General features: G+C 40.3%; 1 protein-coding gene across 1 annotated transcript in view; it reads right to left on the reverse strand.

Annotated features, from left to right (window-relative positions):
- The window catches only part of LOC121269078 (plexin domain-containing protein 1-like), a 268,532-nt gene that overhangs the window by 136,284 nt on the left and 115,310 nt on the right, over window positions 1-16,938 (reverse strand). Inside the window, exons 6-7 of the mRNA XM_041173524.1 lie at window positions 3,802-3,920; window positions 1,150-1,249 (exon numbers count right to left, since the gene is read on the reverse strand). Coding sequence (XP_041029458.1) covers window positions 1,150-1,249; window positions 3,802-3,920 — 219 coding nt within the window. The remainder of the gene's footprint in view (window positions 1-1,149; window positions 1,250-3,801; window positions 3,921-16,938) is intronic.

A 16,938-nucleotide genomic window follows, 5' to 3' on the forward strand; every position in this document is an offset into this window, starting at 1 on the left:
GTGAACATATCTTGAGTAATGGCAGACAGCCCATTTTTTGAAATCCCTTTTCAGGGGAAATGATCCCAGAAAGGGCCTTTTAGTCCATTCATCTCGCCCTACAGATCACCAATTTTACTGTCTCCCCATTAAAGGATCAAGTTGTGTCAAATGGATTTGGTCTACTTACCTTAATTCCCCCTAAAAACAACGGATTGAATGTTTGAGAAAGAAGCTTCAAACTAATAATTTTCGTGGCTAATGAAGGTGTTTCCATTTAGAGCTAATTCTGTTACATAAGTAAGATGTGAGGGCATGTGGCAAAAGCAAAACACATGTTGCATCTGCTCATCCACACGGAAATTCTCATCCATGCTCCACACTTAACTACTGCAATGTTCTCCCACCCTGCATCCACTCTAATCTTCAGCTTTTCCCAAACTCTGCTGCTTGTACCCTATCCCACACCAATCCCATTTATCCATCACACCCATCCTGATTCACAGTTCCCCACAGCCTCAAATTTAACGTTCTCATTCTGGTGTTCAAATTTCTTCATGGTCTCACTCTTCCTTCCCTCTGTAACTTCCTCCAGTACAATCCCCTCCTCTTGATCTTTCTATACCTCTGCCTCTGGCCCCAGTCCTTCATCCCCCCAGTGATGTCCGTGCCTTCACCTTCTAAACCCTCGCTAAATTCCCTGACTCGCCGTGTGCTTTAACATACTCCTTAAAACCCATCTTTTTACTTTAGGATTTGGTAATCTCTCTTAATACTCCCCCTTGAAGGAACATGAGAAAGGGAGTAGACCATTTAGCCCCTCCATTCTGATCCTCCATGAAAATGCAATTTTACCTCTTCCTTTGGCTCAGCGTCCCTGCTTTTACTGAAGCCTTGCAAGGCATCTTGGAACATTCATCTACATTAAAGATGCAATAAAAATGCAAGTTGTTTCTCTTCCCACCTGCGCATAAAGCGCTTGCAATGAAAAGCTTTCTGCTTCCTCAGTGGAAGCAGACATCAGTTAAACACTTGTTTGCTAAGCTCGAAGGGTGTGTTGAGGCAATGCTAAGATTTGCCCATTGACAGATAGTCAAATTGCCACTTTGTTGTCTTGGTTTCATTTGCTGTATTGATTTATTGAACAGGTTCGAAAGGCAATTTACTTACCAGGAACATGTGGTGCCTTGTGGTCTATCATGAAGGCGTCAGACAGCCCAACTTTGACAGGGTGCTGCGCAGAATTTATCTGAGTCACAGTTATTGGAACCTGGAGAACAGATGAAAGAGCAACATTAACATCCCTCCATTTATTTCATCTGTACAAGCTGACAATGCAATGAAATGTCTATTCTTTTCTCCCCTGCACTTCACCCAATGGACTCTAAAACTTCATGGTTTTTTTCATGCATGTCGGATGCCACAGGGAATGAGAAAAAGGCCTTAAATTTAGTCACTCCAAGTATTTAGAAGAAAACTTTGAATCAAGCACTTATTTGACTTTTTCATCTGTTAATTTACAGGACTTTTTCCTCTCATGCGTTTGTGTGTATGTGTGCGTCTGTGATGAAGAATATATAATAGAATTACAGAGGGCAGCTGGAATTCCAATGGAAGGTTCTGTGTAGGTGTTGGACTACTAAACAAAAGGACAAATGATTGGCAGAATATTGATGGAAGCCTCATTAAAATATATCTCAACTTGACAAGCAATTGTTACAATGCCTATGACCCATGAGGTCATTACTAAAAAGTACAGCTGAAAATGCTTCCAAATCAGATGGCTTTCAGCACACTTCTTTCTCCATTACGACTTAACCTTCAAGAATGATAGGTCAGAGTTGCTCTTCATTCTGGCTGTAGCATCCCAAGAGAAATGGCTTAGTGAAAATCTGGACCCAGTGACAATTCAGCATGAATCCCGAGTATGAATCTATCGACAAGTTAGTACTAAAATGGTAGATGTGGAAACTGCAAAAGCCATAGTTTTGTGGTAAGAAGTCACTCCTCTGACATTGGGACACATTGGTGAGACAGAGTAGATACATTATACTTCACTCTACATTAGATATCATCCACCAGCAGCCCTTTGGCAACATATGGCCTCTGCTCCTCAGACACTTAGATCCCCAAACCCTAATATCTTCAATCCCACTTGTGCTTACATTTCATCTTTTCCGGCTTGCCCTGTTTGAAAGTTGTGGTTTGGCAACGGACAGATGAACTCCTGGAACTCCCTCCCTAACAGCACTGAGGGTCTATCTGCACCACGCAGGCTGCAGCGGCTCAAGAAAGCAGCTCACCGCCACCTTCTCAAGGGCAATTAGGGATGGGCAATAAATGCTGTCCTTGCCAGCGGTGTCCACATCCCATGAACAAAGAAGTAAAATTCCTTAATTCTGTTGGACAAATGGTAAATAAGAACACCAAAATCAGAAGGTTGAGGTGTGTGCAAATTAATGGGAACACAGACTTAGTGGCCGGGATTTTCCGGCCCTGTGATGGGTGGGACACACTGCGGGTGAGGCAGTGCCCCAGCCAGGAGTCCACTGACTTGTGGCAGGACCGGACAATCGTGGTGCGGAAAACCCCGCCAAATGTTTCTGCATGGGTAGCTGGACAATCCATTTATTCATTTAAGCCACAAAGACAAAAGTCTTGGGATGTTCCTGCTCAATATCTAACCTATTGTCCCACTTATCTGGGAGCTCTTGATTCTGACACTGGAAACTAAATTTTTATTCTCTAGTACTGATGTCTTTCATCATAAAAACACAAAATACTTCAGACTTTGTTTCTTTCCTTCCACTGTAATGTATTTTAAAAATTAAGAATGCCAGCTGCAAATTTATACTTCCAGAAGTTTCTTTGAAATAAACCATCAATATTCAATTATGACCATTTCTATAGCAATTCTATCCTTTCATAAATACAGAGCAACTCGTCAATTGCAGGTCTATAGATTGAAACTAACAGCAGTTCCTTTTCTGTGAAGTGATGCCTCCAGAATGGAACCAAATCATCATGATCCGTGTTCACTATTATCATAAGCATCAGTTTCTTAACGATTTGCCACGATAATTTAATCACCACGCAAAAAATTTTACCAGACAAAACTAAAGGTTCATCAGCAATAAAGGAAAGACAACAGTGTATAAGCATCTGATTAGTCTATGATTCAAATGATGGCATGACTGGGCACTTGTGGTTGGCATTTATTTGACTGGAATAATAAAGGGGTGGGCTTGGGTTTGAGGAGTGCTTCTGATGTATTTTGTGCTTTCTACCCACTTAACATATAAATGCATTGCATCAGCTTTGGAAGTGATTTATAAAACTTCTAATGCTTTTTAGAAATATACATTGATGATGGGGTATCATCTGATGATTCCCTCTTCTCTAAGTGAATTCTACTGCCTTCCTCAAACAAAAGGAAAATACTGCAGATGCTGGAAATCTGACATAAAAACAGAAAATACTGGAAATACTCAGCAGATCAGGCAGCGTCTATGGAGAGAGAAAAACGGAGTTAACATTTCAGGTTGATGGCCTTCCATCAGAACTGGGAACACTTAGAATGTAATAGATTTTAAGCAAGTGAAAGGGGTCTAATGTATTCCTGACTGGGGTCAGATGACCTTTTCTCTGCCCTTTGTTGTAAGATAGGGAGGAGCTGCCAAAGCTAATCAACAGAATAACAGGTGATGTTGTGGTGTGAGGAGATGTGCTGCCCCCTCTGTTCCACCCCCTCAATGCTTATTACTTTCAGCGAGAGTAAAGGCATTGGCGTTCCCCACCTCAGCCTGCCCCTTACATACTCACATCCTTGTAACTGAACACAATCCGCCCTTCTTGACACAACATGGCCTGAAAGGTGAAACTGCCAATGTCCTCCCGGTCCGGCAGAAAGACTTTGTCCCACTGGACGACGAATGCAGTCCCTAAAGAGTACAGAGAGGAGCAGTGACAAATCAATGCAGAGACATACGTGCACCTTGTGCACATGAAAACTTGCTGTTCTCAACCTCAAAAGTGAACAGTTGAGATACTCAAGATTGAGGAGTACGATGGTTTAGTAGTTACGTTACTGGATTGGTAACCCAAAGAACATTACTAAATCCCACCACAGCAGTTTGAGAATTTGAATTCAGTTTGAAATAGACTGGAAATAAAAAGGACTGATATCAGTAAAAGTGACCATGAAGCTGTCGGGTTGCTGTAGAAAGGTCTTTAGTCCTTTGAGAAAAGAAACCCACTGTCCTTAACTGGTTTGTTATAAGTAATTCCAGTCCTCCACTAATGTAGCTGACCCCTGAATTGCCCCAGCACATCACACAGCTGTATCAAAACACCAGTGCAGTTCAAGAAGGTGGCCCACCACCAACACCTTCTCAGGGTAACTAAGGATGGGTAATAAATGCTGGACTTGCCAACGATATCAATAGAATTAATTAAAATAAATATCATAGAGGCATCCTAAAATGGTAAATGTCATGCAAAACGGTGAACTTGGAAGAAACCAGTAACTAGATAAGAAAAAGGAATTGAAGAGTAATGTGTTGGCCTCTAATTTATTTCAGTAGGATGAGCGATAGCCCAAATTAATTGACTGCAAGAAATAATAGGATGAACTTTTTATTTCATTACTCTTCGTTTTAACACATCCACAAAAGATTGCTCTTTAACTATATTTATTCTGATGCAACCTTTTGATTCTATATCTATCCAGTTACTTGTTGCGCTCTCCAGAACTGGCCATTCTCTGCTCCATAAGGTTATTGAAGGTCTCCCTTTGTAGCTGTGAAATCTCTTCAGCAGAATGTGCAGCAGTCAATTCAAAACTGACATGAATCCTAACATTTTACTTCAAAATTAGAATTCTATCACACTGGGATTTGACTTCTAATCTTGCCCCAAATCTTATCGTTGTGCAATCCAAGTTATTATCAAACTCAGTTACAGGGACTGTTGCATTTGGGCAGAAGAGGTTTTGTAACTCTGAGGCTTTTCTGGAATATTAAGAGAAAAATGTTGTCATTCCAAACAAGTGTTACATGGTGGGATCATTGATGTTGAAATAAGGAACATTGCTATGCTTAAAAGATCAGATGATCAATACAGATGAAGGCCTTTGTCAAGAAAATATAATAATTTTCATAATGTTATTGGAATTTATTGTAAAGTAGGAATAGTGTGTGTGTGGAGGGGGGACTTAATTGAATTAAAGACAGCTGGTCTGAAGGCTTTGATGTATCAGAAGTGAAGCTAGGTTTGAAATGTTAAATAGGTAAACATGGTTGAAGTTTTAGAATGTGAGATGTAAAGGACAAATTTGCATTTTTAGATAAACACGAGTAATTTGAATTTCAAAAGGGGGGGTGAAATGTTACACTTAAGCAGAAGAAGCCAAACAGTGTGTTTATTTTCCCCAAAGCTTACTGATAAAATTGGTACCATGAAAGATTTTTATTATTAGAAAAGTAGAGTTGAAAAGATATATCGGTACAACGGAATTTACATTAAAAAGGGTGAAACCTGTATAAAGGAGATGAGGTCATGTAAGAGGAAGGCATTCTAAGATCTAACAAATGTGAAAAGCCTCCAGCTTCTAAGCCTCAAGTTGCTGTCTACACGAACTGAAGTGAAGAAAACTCACTTTGGCTTTGACAGTTCAGGGTTTCATGTTACTTTGCCTGGGTCTCTTAAAATCTATGTGTTTTACTGTTGTCTTAATGGAGGTGTAACTGGGAGGTAGCTTAACTAGGGGAGCTAGGAGTTATCTTAGTAGTAATTTGTAAACATATGTATCACAGAATCACAGTGCAGAAGAGGCCCTTCGGCCCATCGAGTCTGCACCGACATGTGAGAAACACCTGACCTACCTACCTAATCCCATTTACCAGCACTTGGCCCATAGCCTTGAATGTTATGACGTGCCAAGTGCTTATCCAGGTACTTTTTAAAGGATGTGAGGCAACCCACCTCCCACCCACCCTCCCAGGCAGCGCATTCCAGACCGTCACCACCCTCTGGGTAAAATGGTTTTTCCTCACATCCCCCCATATACGTGCTTAAAATAATTTATTTTTATTAATAAAGGTTTAATTTAGTTTTGTAAGAAACCTATAAGACTCGGTGGTCTTATTGCTACTGAATTTAAGGCATGCATCTCAAAATAAATACAAATTGTAAAGTAGTTGTGGCAGTTGTTCCAAGTTTCCCTCTGGGGCTTGAACAGCACAGCATTTACCACCCGCTGTGCTATAACAAAATTAGTGGCTCTTTGCCGGATATTTTGAAATTCCTGGATTGGTTTGGAGTTGGTGAGTCTTAAGGTTATGAGTATGAGAAGCATTTTGAATTCAGGAGTTGGTGTGAGGTTTTTTTTAAAAGTGGTGAGACTGCAAAATGGCTTTGGCAGTTGCTAAGAGTTGTCTGGGAGTTGAAAGTTATAACTTTGGTTAGTTTACAAAAGGCAAATAAAGCTAAGTTAATGGAATTGGTAGGTAAGTTACAATTAGGGTAACTTCAGGGGTAAGAAAGTCAGACACAATTGAAGGTATAGTACAGCATTTGAAATTGGAAAGAATACCTGAGAGACTGAGCTCTTCAGGAAGTGGTTCGTTGGAATGGGCTCAAATTTAGTTGCAAATGGAAAAACTTGAGCTAGAGGCAGCAGAAAAAGAAAAGGAAAAAGAAAGGGCATTTCAAAGGGCACAGGCAGAAAGAGGAAAAGAGGGAGATAGAGAATTCCAGCTTAAAATGCTGGCAGTTAAAAAAGAGACACCAGGAGGTGAGGAAGAACTTATTTCCAGATCAAAACCCAGTGGGGAGATGTTTAAATTTGTACAAGGTCTTCCAAAGTTTGATGAAGGAGATGTTGAAGCATTCTTTATTTCATTTGAGAAGATTGCTAAACAGATGAAATGGCCACAGGAAAACTGGACATTGTTGTTACAATCCAGGTTGGTGGGTAGAGCACATGAGGTTTATGCTTCATTGTCAGAAGAACAATGATGTGGTAAAAAAGGCTATTTTGAGTGCATATGAGTTGGTTCCTGAGACATACATGCAGAAACTTAGGAATATGAGAAAACAGCCTGGGCAAACTTATATTGAGCTTGAAAGAGTAAAACAAAGTAATTTTGACCGGTGGATATCGGCAGTAAAGATAGAGATGACATATGCAACCCTTAGGTAATTCTTTTGGACGAATATAAAGATTCAATTCCTTCGGTAATGAGAACTCACGTGGAGGAACAGAGGGTTGAAATGGAATGACAAGCAGCAGAGATAGCTGATGATTAGGAGTTAGTTCATAGAGCTAAACATTTTCTTTATCACCCTTTAAATCAGAGAAGGGTAGAAAGTGGGAAAGTGAAAGGAAGGTGGGTAGTCAGGGAAGAAAAGGAGTAGGTGGAAATTTGCAGGAAGTTATTTTTCAGAATAAAACAGGTGCTGAGGGTAGAAGGGACATTGGAAAATGTAAGTGATTTCATTGTAATAAGGTTGAACGCACAAAGTCTGTGTGTTGGAAATTGCAGGGAAAATCTGTTGGGGTTATTGGGGTGCAGAAAAGTACTGTGGGTTTTGAGGTTCAGGCACAGGGAAAACCAGTGGATTGTGTACAGGTAAAACAGGAAGAATCAGTGATAGGTAAAGAAGTGTGAATGTGTTCACAATTTACCCAGAGAATTCTGAGGAGCAGGTTGCAGAAATGTTTAAAGGTTTTGTGTGTGAAGGGGAAGTCTTTCCATGTACAGGGCGGAGTAGATAAAGATGTTAAAATTTTAAATGACATAGAGGCTAGTCACTCCTTAATGTTGTGGGATAGAGATATTTGTTGTTCAGAGGGAGTATTGCAGGAGCAGATGATAATAAGTGAGGTTCATGGAGATGCTAAACCTATTCCATTGTGGAAGGTAAATTTAAGGAGTAAGTGGAAAACAGGTGAAGTGATTGTTGGAGTAATGAAAAAAATTGCCCATTGCGGGTGTGCAATTTATTCTGGGTAATCATGTAGCTGGGTCACAGATGTGGCTGATGCTTATGGTAGTTGAGCAACCAGTAGAAGTGTTGAAGAGAGAGCATCATGGATTGTTTCCAGACTGTATGATAACAAGATCATAGGTTGAAACAGGAAGAACAGGAAGTTCAAAGGCAGGGAGCAGGTGTGTAAGTCCAATTAGCAGGCACTGTGTTTGATAAAATTTTTCAGGAGGAAAGACTGAAGACAATGCAGCTGAGGTGTTGAACTCAAGTGGAGTTACAGAAAAAGGATTTGCAAATAAAAGTTATATTAGACAGCTTACTCAGAAACAGGGGCAGAATGTATTCCAGAATGTTATGACCTTAAGGGTAATGTTTTAATGAGAAAATGGCAGCCTTATCTTGCTTCAGCAAATGAAAATTGGAGGGAGCTGCATCAGCTTGTAATAGCATTTGGATATGGAAGTGAGATTCTGAGGATAGCTCATTAAATTCCAATGGGGAGTGGGGGGGGGGGGGGGGCGCGGACACTTAGGAATTAGAAAGACACGGGCAAAAATACAAAATCATTTTTATTGGGCTGGATTGTATACGGATGCAATAAAATCCTGTAGAACATGTCACACATGTCAGGTGATAAGGAAACCATGAGCAGTAATTAAGCTGGCACCTTTAATTCCAATTCCAGCATTTGAAGAACCTTTTGCCAAGGTCATGATCGATTGTGTAGGACCCTTCCCTTAAACTAAAAGTGGAAATAAGTATGTACCATCAATAATGGAGGTGTCTACAAGGTTTCCTGAAGTGATACCTTTGAGAAATATTACAACAAAGAAAATTGTGGAAGAGTTAACTAAACTTTTTTACAAGATATGCTTTACTGAAAGAAATACAATCAGATCAGGGTTCAAATTTCATGTCACCGCTGTTTAAGGAAGTAATGAACAGTTTGGGGATAAAACAATTTAGGTCAACAGCTTATCATCCGGAGTCACAAGGGGCTTTGGAAAGGTGGCATCAAACTCTAAAAACTATAATGAAGGCATGTAGTCAGGATTATCCACGTGTTTAGGATAGGGGATTCCATTCTTGTTATTTGCTATTAGGGATGCTCCTAATGCATCAACTGGTTTTAGTCCTTTGAACTAGTTTATGGTCATGATGTAAGGGGACCACTGAAATTGATTCATGAAAAACTGGTGGGTCAAAATTCAGAAACTACTCTCCTGGATTATGTATCAAACTTCAGAGAAAGATTAGACAGAGCATGTGTGTTGGCCAGGGAACATTTAAAGATATCACAGCAAATGATGAAAGTGAAGGCAAACAGGAAAGCTACAGCTCATAGTTTTGTTGCTGGAGAGAAAGTGCTAGTTCTGTTTCCAGTACTGGGTGACTCATTAAAGGCAAGGTTTAGGGCTCTTACAGGATTGGATAGAAACTGAGTGCAGTAAATTACTTACTAGATACACCAGATAGAAGAAAGAAGCAGAGGTTGTGTCATGCAACTATGCTTAAAAAGTATTTTGACAGGGAAGAGGATCAAAAGGAGGTATTTGTGGTGGTAGATAATGAGAAAGAGGTAGAAATGCAGGATTCTGAAACTGTTTATTTCTCTAATCAAATAATGAGGGGGTACTTGAAAATTTAAATGTAATATTGAGTTACTTTTCAGACAAATGTCAAAGTGATTTGGGGAAGCTATTGCAGTCCTTCAAAGCTATTTGTAGGAACAATCTAGGGGAGGAAAAATTTAGCTATACATGATGTATGCATAGGAGTTTCATCTTTGATAAGGCAACATCCTTATAGATTAAATCTGGCAAAGTTATCACAAGTACAGAAAGAAATCAAATTCATGCTTCAAAATGATATCATTGAATCTAGTTGTAGAAACTGGAGTTCGCCTATTGTACTGGTACCGAAACCGGATGGAACACAAAGACCGTGTGGACTATAGACAGGTGAATGCAGTGACAAAAGCGGACTCATGTCCTATATCACAAGTGGAAAATTGCATTGAAAAAGAGGGATAATCAAAATTTATCACAAAGATTGACTTTCTAAGAGAATATTGGCAAATACAGTTATCGGAGAGAGCAAAAAAATTGGCCTTTTGTGATGCCAGATGGACTATATCAGTTTGAAGTCATGCCATTTGGTATGAAATATGCACCTGCAACATTTCAAAGACTGACAAACAAAAATAATTGCGAGTCTGAGCAATTGTTCTGTTTATATTGGCGACCTGGTAGCTTTCAGTCAGGCGTGGAAGGTGCATTTACAGCATCTGGAAGAATTGTTTTGTTGATTACAAGAAGCTAATTTGGTGATGAACTTGGCTAAAAGTGAATTTGCAAAAGCGCAAGTTACATATCTAGGCCATACCACTGGACATGGTAAGGTGGCTCCAAGAGATGTGAAAGTCAAAGCTATTGTGGATTTCCCAGTGCCTGCAACAAAACGAGAAGTTTTGAGATTTTTGGGCATGAGTGGGTCTTACCGGAAATTTGTATCAAATTTTAGCTGTGTGGTTGCTTCATTGATTGAACAATGTGTCAATGGACACAGGAGCGTGAGAAGGCATTTGGCAGTTTGAAGGCTGTTTTACCTACAACACCAGTTTTGGCAGTACCCAATTATGCCAAGCAATTTAAGTTGGCCGTTGACACAAGCAATATAGGTATTGGGGCTGAACTATTACAAGAAGATGACACTGGAATTGAAAAACCGCTAGGGTATTTTTCAAAAAAGTTGAATGTACAACAGAGAAGATCGAATGATCGAAAAGGAAACTTTGGGCCTGGTGTTAGCATCGCAGCATTCTGAAATTTATATTGCAAACAATTTGCTAGAAACAATTTTTTATACAGACCACAATCTTTAAAGTTTCCGGACAAATTTCGAGACAGAAGTACGAGGCTGATGGATTCAGATGGAGTTTATTACTGCAACCATTTAATCTACATTATAGATTATACATGAGGCTGGATGAGAAAATTTGATTGCAGATACGTTGTCAAGAGTTTGAAGCGTAAAGAGAAAATTGGACATTTAAAACCTGGACATTGGACTGGAATGATTTCTGTTGATACCAAGGATTTGTATATATATATATATATATATTTATATTGTTATGTTAATGCATGCATCTGGCAATGTAATAGTCTAATATAGGAGGTAATGTAAGATAGGTTAAGGAAATTAAGCCATCTTTTAACATTATGACAGTTCATTTTTTGATAAGGATGGGGGTGTCAGGAAAATATAATAATTTTCATAATGTTATTGGAATTTATTGTAAGGTAGGAATAGTGTGCATGTGTCTGAGACTTAATTGAATTAAAGACAGCTGGTCAGAAGGCTTTGATGTATCAGAAATGAAGCTAGGTTTGAAATGCTAAATAGGTAAACATGGCTGAAGTTTTAGAATGTGAGGTGTAAAGGAAAAAATTACATTTTAGTTAAACCAGAGTAATTTGAATTTCAAAAGAGGTAGTAGAATGTTGCACTTAGCCAGAAGAAGCCAAACAGTGTGTTTATTTTTCCCAAAGCTTACTGCTAAAATTGGTTCTATGAAAGAATTTTATTATGAGAAAATGATAGTTGAAAAGATATATTGGGATAATGGGATTACATCAAAAAGGGAGAAATCTGTGTAAAGAACATATCTTCTTATTTCTGTTGGACTGTTGTAAAGAATGTATCTTTTTATTTCTGTTGGACAGTGGATTAAAATTGCAATAGCTGCAGTTTGGAGGACATGTCTACTGGAACAGTGTGAGGGATATATACAATGTCGCTGTCCTGGAACAGAGTTTGCCATCAAAGACAGGATGGTACTGAGAAGGAATCCAGTCTAATGGGGGACTGCCTGGCAACAACATTTTAATTAGCTCCTAACCAGCTGACCAGGGTTTCTGTAAAAGCAGTTCAGAAAAGAAGCTCCTAGCCTGAAAAGAGAAAAGACCTAAAACCTTTCTCCTGTGTGCTTAAGATTGCAGTAATTCTACAATACTAACTAGCTGTTTTTCTTTCCATCATATCTCTATAACCAGCTCTCTCTCTGAAAAACCCCAGTCAAGAGAAAAAGGGGAAAATCACTGTCAGAGACATTGAAAAGCAAGTGCTCAGCCAGTGAAATAAAGACTGAAAGTACTTGGAAGACCACCTCGTGTCATCAGCAAAGAAGTGAAAGTAATTTGGAAGACATCAATCAAAATCAACCCATCGAATCCCGTACTCTGGAATTGATGCTATTGAACTGTTTTATCCCACCCTCAAAATCCACATTTTTGTGCATCTTATGTGTGTGTATATAGGGATTTAAGAAGGGGTAAAATTTAGGTTATAGAGTTAGAAATTAGCAGTTCATATTTCTTTCTTTTGCCACTGGTTAAAGACAATTTGTTCAATAAACAGTTATTTACTTATTAAGTTTACAAACCTGGTGCTTGTATTCTGTTAACCTAAATTAAACAATTGGGTGGTTTGATCAAACTTTTCACATTTGTCATGGCTCGGGGAGCAGTGGGGTTTGCTTTGCAGTGCACTATCCCAGTGAGTTGTGACACCTGTATAAAGGAGATGACGTTATGGTGTAAGAAGGAGGAATTCTAAGATCTAACAAGTATGAAAGCCTCCAGTCTCTAAGCCTCACGTTGCTGTCTGCATGAATTGAAGTAAAAAAAATTCACTTTGAATTCGACTGTTCAGGGTATCATGTTACTTTGCCCAGGTCTTTTTAAATCAGTGTTTTACTGTTATCTTAATGAAGGTGTAACTGGGAGTTAGATTAACTAAGGGAGCTAGGAGTTATCACTGTAGTAATTTGTAAATCTATGTATGTGCCTAAAATAATTTTTTTTATTAATAAAGGTTTAATTTAGTTTTGTAAGAAACCTATAAGATTCAGTTATCTTATTACTACTGAATTCAAGGCACGCATCACAAAATAAACAGAGATTCTAAAATAGTTGTGGCAGTTGTTTCAAGTTTCCCTCTGGGGTTTGAACAGCTCAGCATTTATTATCTGCTGTGCCATAACAGCCTTTCAGTTCAATTTAGCTTATCCATCCACATAAATCTTCAATCCTCCATCACAGCATGCAGCTGTGCCGTAGATATATGTATTGCAAAGCGCAAGAAACTGCTCTGAAATTAAAAACTCTGCTCAGAGTAACTGCAGAGGTAAGGACTGATATAACTCTTAAATGAAGTGGAGTAAGACTTGGTCTTCTTGACAGCTTTACTCTTCACTGCTGTGTCAAGGCTGGACCCTGCCTCCAGGAGTGGCTGCGTTCACACTATAGGGATCACTGGATGCAGTGATCCAGAATTCTCATTGGGGAACAGTGCTCGGAGGCAGTACATAATAGGACATTGTGGCCAGCCAACCCATAATTTCCCATCCAATAATGGATGGAAATTCACAGGCTGTGAGCCTGTGAAGATCGGTTTGAAAAGGCAACCAATATGGTGGGCATCAATAATTTTCCAGATCAAATACAATTAGTTACACCAAGTAACAAGGCAATGGATACCAAAGATGGTGTTTCCCTAATCCTTGCAGGCAGTCATGGATTGAAACTGTCCCTTCATTCTTTGCTCCAGTTCTCCCCTTCACATTTAAGGTTAGGAACATAGGGACAGGAGAAGGCCATTTAGCCTGTGAAGGTTGCTTTGCCATTCAACATCTACCTCTACACCATTTTCCCCCACTATCCTCGTATCCTTTGATATCATTAGCATCCATAAAGCTATCAATTTCTGTCTTGAACATGATCAATGATTGAGATTCCCTCTGGGGTTGAGAAATCTGAAGATTCACCCCCCTCTGAGTGAAGAGATTCCTCCTCATTTCAGTCTTAAATGGCCTGCCCCTTATTCTGAGACTGTGTCCTAATTCAAGACTCACCAGCCAGGGGAAACACTCCATCTACATCTACCCTGTAAGAATTTTCTAAGTATCAATGAGATCACTTTTCATTCTTCAAAACTCTAGAGAATACAGGTCCAGTTTCCTTAATCTCTTCTCATTAAACAATCCCGCCATCCCAGGGATTAGTCTGATGAGCCTCCACTGCACTCCCTCTGTGGCAAGTCTCTCCTTCCTTAGATAAGGAGGCCAAAACTGTACACAACACAGTGTGGTCTCACCAAGGTTCTATACAACTGCAGCAAGATATCTTTACTCCTTGACTCAAACCCCCTTGCGATGAAAGCCAACATGCCATTTGCCTTCCTGATTGCTTGCTGTACCTGCGTACAGGACACCCAAGTCCCTTTGGATATCAACACTTCCCAACCTCCCACCCTTTAAGAAATACTCAGGCTTTCTGTTTTTTCTACCAAGTGGATAATTTCACACTTACATCATATTCCTTCTATCTGCCATGTTCTTGCCCATTCACTTAGTCTATTTAAGTCCCCTTGAAGCCTCCTTGCAAACTCCTCACAGCTTACATTCTCGCATAGTTTTGTACCACCAGCAAAAGTTGTCCTTTGTATACCCACTATGCCATCCATCGTCCACATGACCATGACATCTTTCACCTTCAACCAATCAGTGACGGGAACCCTTTTACCACACATATGGACATGCTCCCATTTCTTATTTCTTCCTGATTCTTTCCAGCAGAAACAACTTAGAACAAACTGCAGTAAAAACAGAAAATGCTGGAAAATCTCAGAAGGTCTGGCAGCGCCTGTGGAGAGAGAAACAGAGCTAAGGGGAGGAATCGTCCCAGATTTGCAGGACGTGCGGTAGCGGGTGGGTAGAACGTTTACCCGCCGGCTGCGACGGTAGGTTTTCACGCCATATTGTCCCAAACCCGCCACATTAATTATGCATTCCCGGGAAACACGCCATTTCCATGGCGGGCGGGCTCTCCTTTCGCCCGCCACACCATCACCTCGTCGCTTCATCACACCAGGTGCCATATTAGAAGTCCAGCTGTGCTCACACATCTCAGTGCTTCCAGCCAATGACTACTGCAGGGAAGATGTCAACGAGAGGCAAAAAGACTGCAGGCTCCAGGTTTAATGATGTGTCACCGGAATGCTGTTTGGACGCTGTGGAAGCCACCAAACACGCCCGAAGCCAGCGGGCATGGAAAATCTCGGCCAACGTTTCGACTCTGTATCACTCTTCCTCTGAGGAAGAGTCATAGGGACTCAAAATGTTAACTCTGTTTCTCTCTCCACAGATGCTGCCAGACCTGCTGGGTTTTTCCAGTATTTTCTGATTTTATTTCCGATTTCTAGCATCCGCAGTATTTTACTTTTACTATTCTTATCTTGCAGTAACTAAGGAGGCCTCTGCTCCATTAACCTGTTCCCCATTTGAGCGAGCACTGAGGAATTCGGAAAACTGTGCAGCACAACAGTGATCAATGTTAACGGGTCAGTCTAGCCTGAGAAGGACACGGTGTCAATCAGCAACCTCATTGGGCCACTGCATTCCTTTTCCTGCCATTTTCCTCTTCTCTTAAAGGCACTGACTCCCAGTTGAAGCCTGCTCCATGTCACCCACTCGTCCAACTGGCCATTATATACGTGTGGGCGTACATTGTGAGGTTTGGCAGGATGAATGACAGCACCATTGTGTCAATCCCGATCTTGTACTCACCCGAACTCAGCAGGCACACCGTATGTTGTTGGATGCTAAGAGGATGTTTCCTCTTGTGGGAGAGACCAGGACTAGGGAACACTGTTTAAAAATAAGGCGCCTCCTATTTAGGATGGAGATGAGAAGAGATCTTTCCCACTCAGAGGGTCACGAGTCTGTGGAACTCTCCTCCCCAGGGAGCGGTAGAGGTAGGGATCATTGAATATTTTTAAGGTGGAGGTGGATAGATTCTTAACTAACAAGGGTTATCGGGGGCTGGCAAGAAAGTGGCACTGAAGCCAGAATCAGATCAGCCATGATCTTATTGAATGGTGGAGCAGGCTCAATGGGCCAAATGACCTACTCCCGCCCCTAATTCTTATGTTCATATGGTCGTATGATTGTATGTTGAACAATGATCGATAGGAGGGACCCTGGGTGGTTTCCCTGCTAACTCAATTCAAAGGTCCTGCACAAGATCATTTCCCTTCAATAGTGACCTGGCTGAGATCAGTAAGCTCAGCACAGAAGGGGATTGGACTCGGGAAGTTCCGGGTCTTCATTGCTTAGCTGGTCCTTGCTTTAAACAATTGAGAGACTATGCCATTTATAATTAGCCCGCTGATCTCAACACATGGTTTTAATATCTCACAGATGTAGTGGAACAATTAAGCAAGAGCTTTAGGGATTACACAACTTAAAAAAAAAACTGTTTTTGAAAAGCTTCAGGATTGTGCAATTATTTCTACCGAAACCAATATCACTCAAAAAATTCCCCGCTCTTTTATAAGAAAAATATTTGAATACATCAGAATAATTTTTGTTTTTTTGGAACCGAGGAAGTGGCAGACTTTCTGAACCCAGTCAAAGCGGGATTTTTCTTATTAACTTCATTGACTGCTGCTCACTCTCCAATCCCTTCAATCGTGGTGATGTCATTGCGCACTGCGCCAGGGAATGTGACCCCTCTTTGTTCGAAGGAATAAAAATGAGTCAGCCTCTGGACCTCTTCAATGCTCTTTGCAGGTGGAACAAACTTGTTGTGATAGGAGATTCAGCAGGAGAGAAAATAAGAAGTTCCTCAAGAAGCTTATTTAAAAATATATTTTTGCCTTTTGAGATTTGTCCCAACTTCAGGTGCTGATCTTAGTTAATAGCAATTGGTTCCTGTTTGATAGTGATCCAGTGGATGGGAATCCAGGTTGTTTTAGAGTCTTGCTCAGTTCCCATCTGTGTTCAGTTTTGGGTACTGCACCCAAGGAAGGACATACTGACATTGGAGGGGTGCAGCAAAGAATCTCCAGAATAATGTCAGGGTTTTGATGAGTACAGGTTACATAAATGTAACTTGCACTTTCTGC

The sequence above is a fragment of the Carcharodon carcharias genome, chromosome 23, assembly GCF_017639515.1.
Source record: "Carcharodon carcharias isolate sCarCar2 chromosome 23, sCarCar2.pri, whole genome shotgun sequence".
In the NCBI taxonomy this organism is placed as follows: domain Eukaryota; kingdom Metazoa; phylum Chordata; class Chondrichthyes; order Lamniformes; family Lamnidae; genus Carcharodon; species Carcharodon carcharias.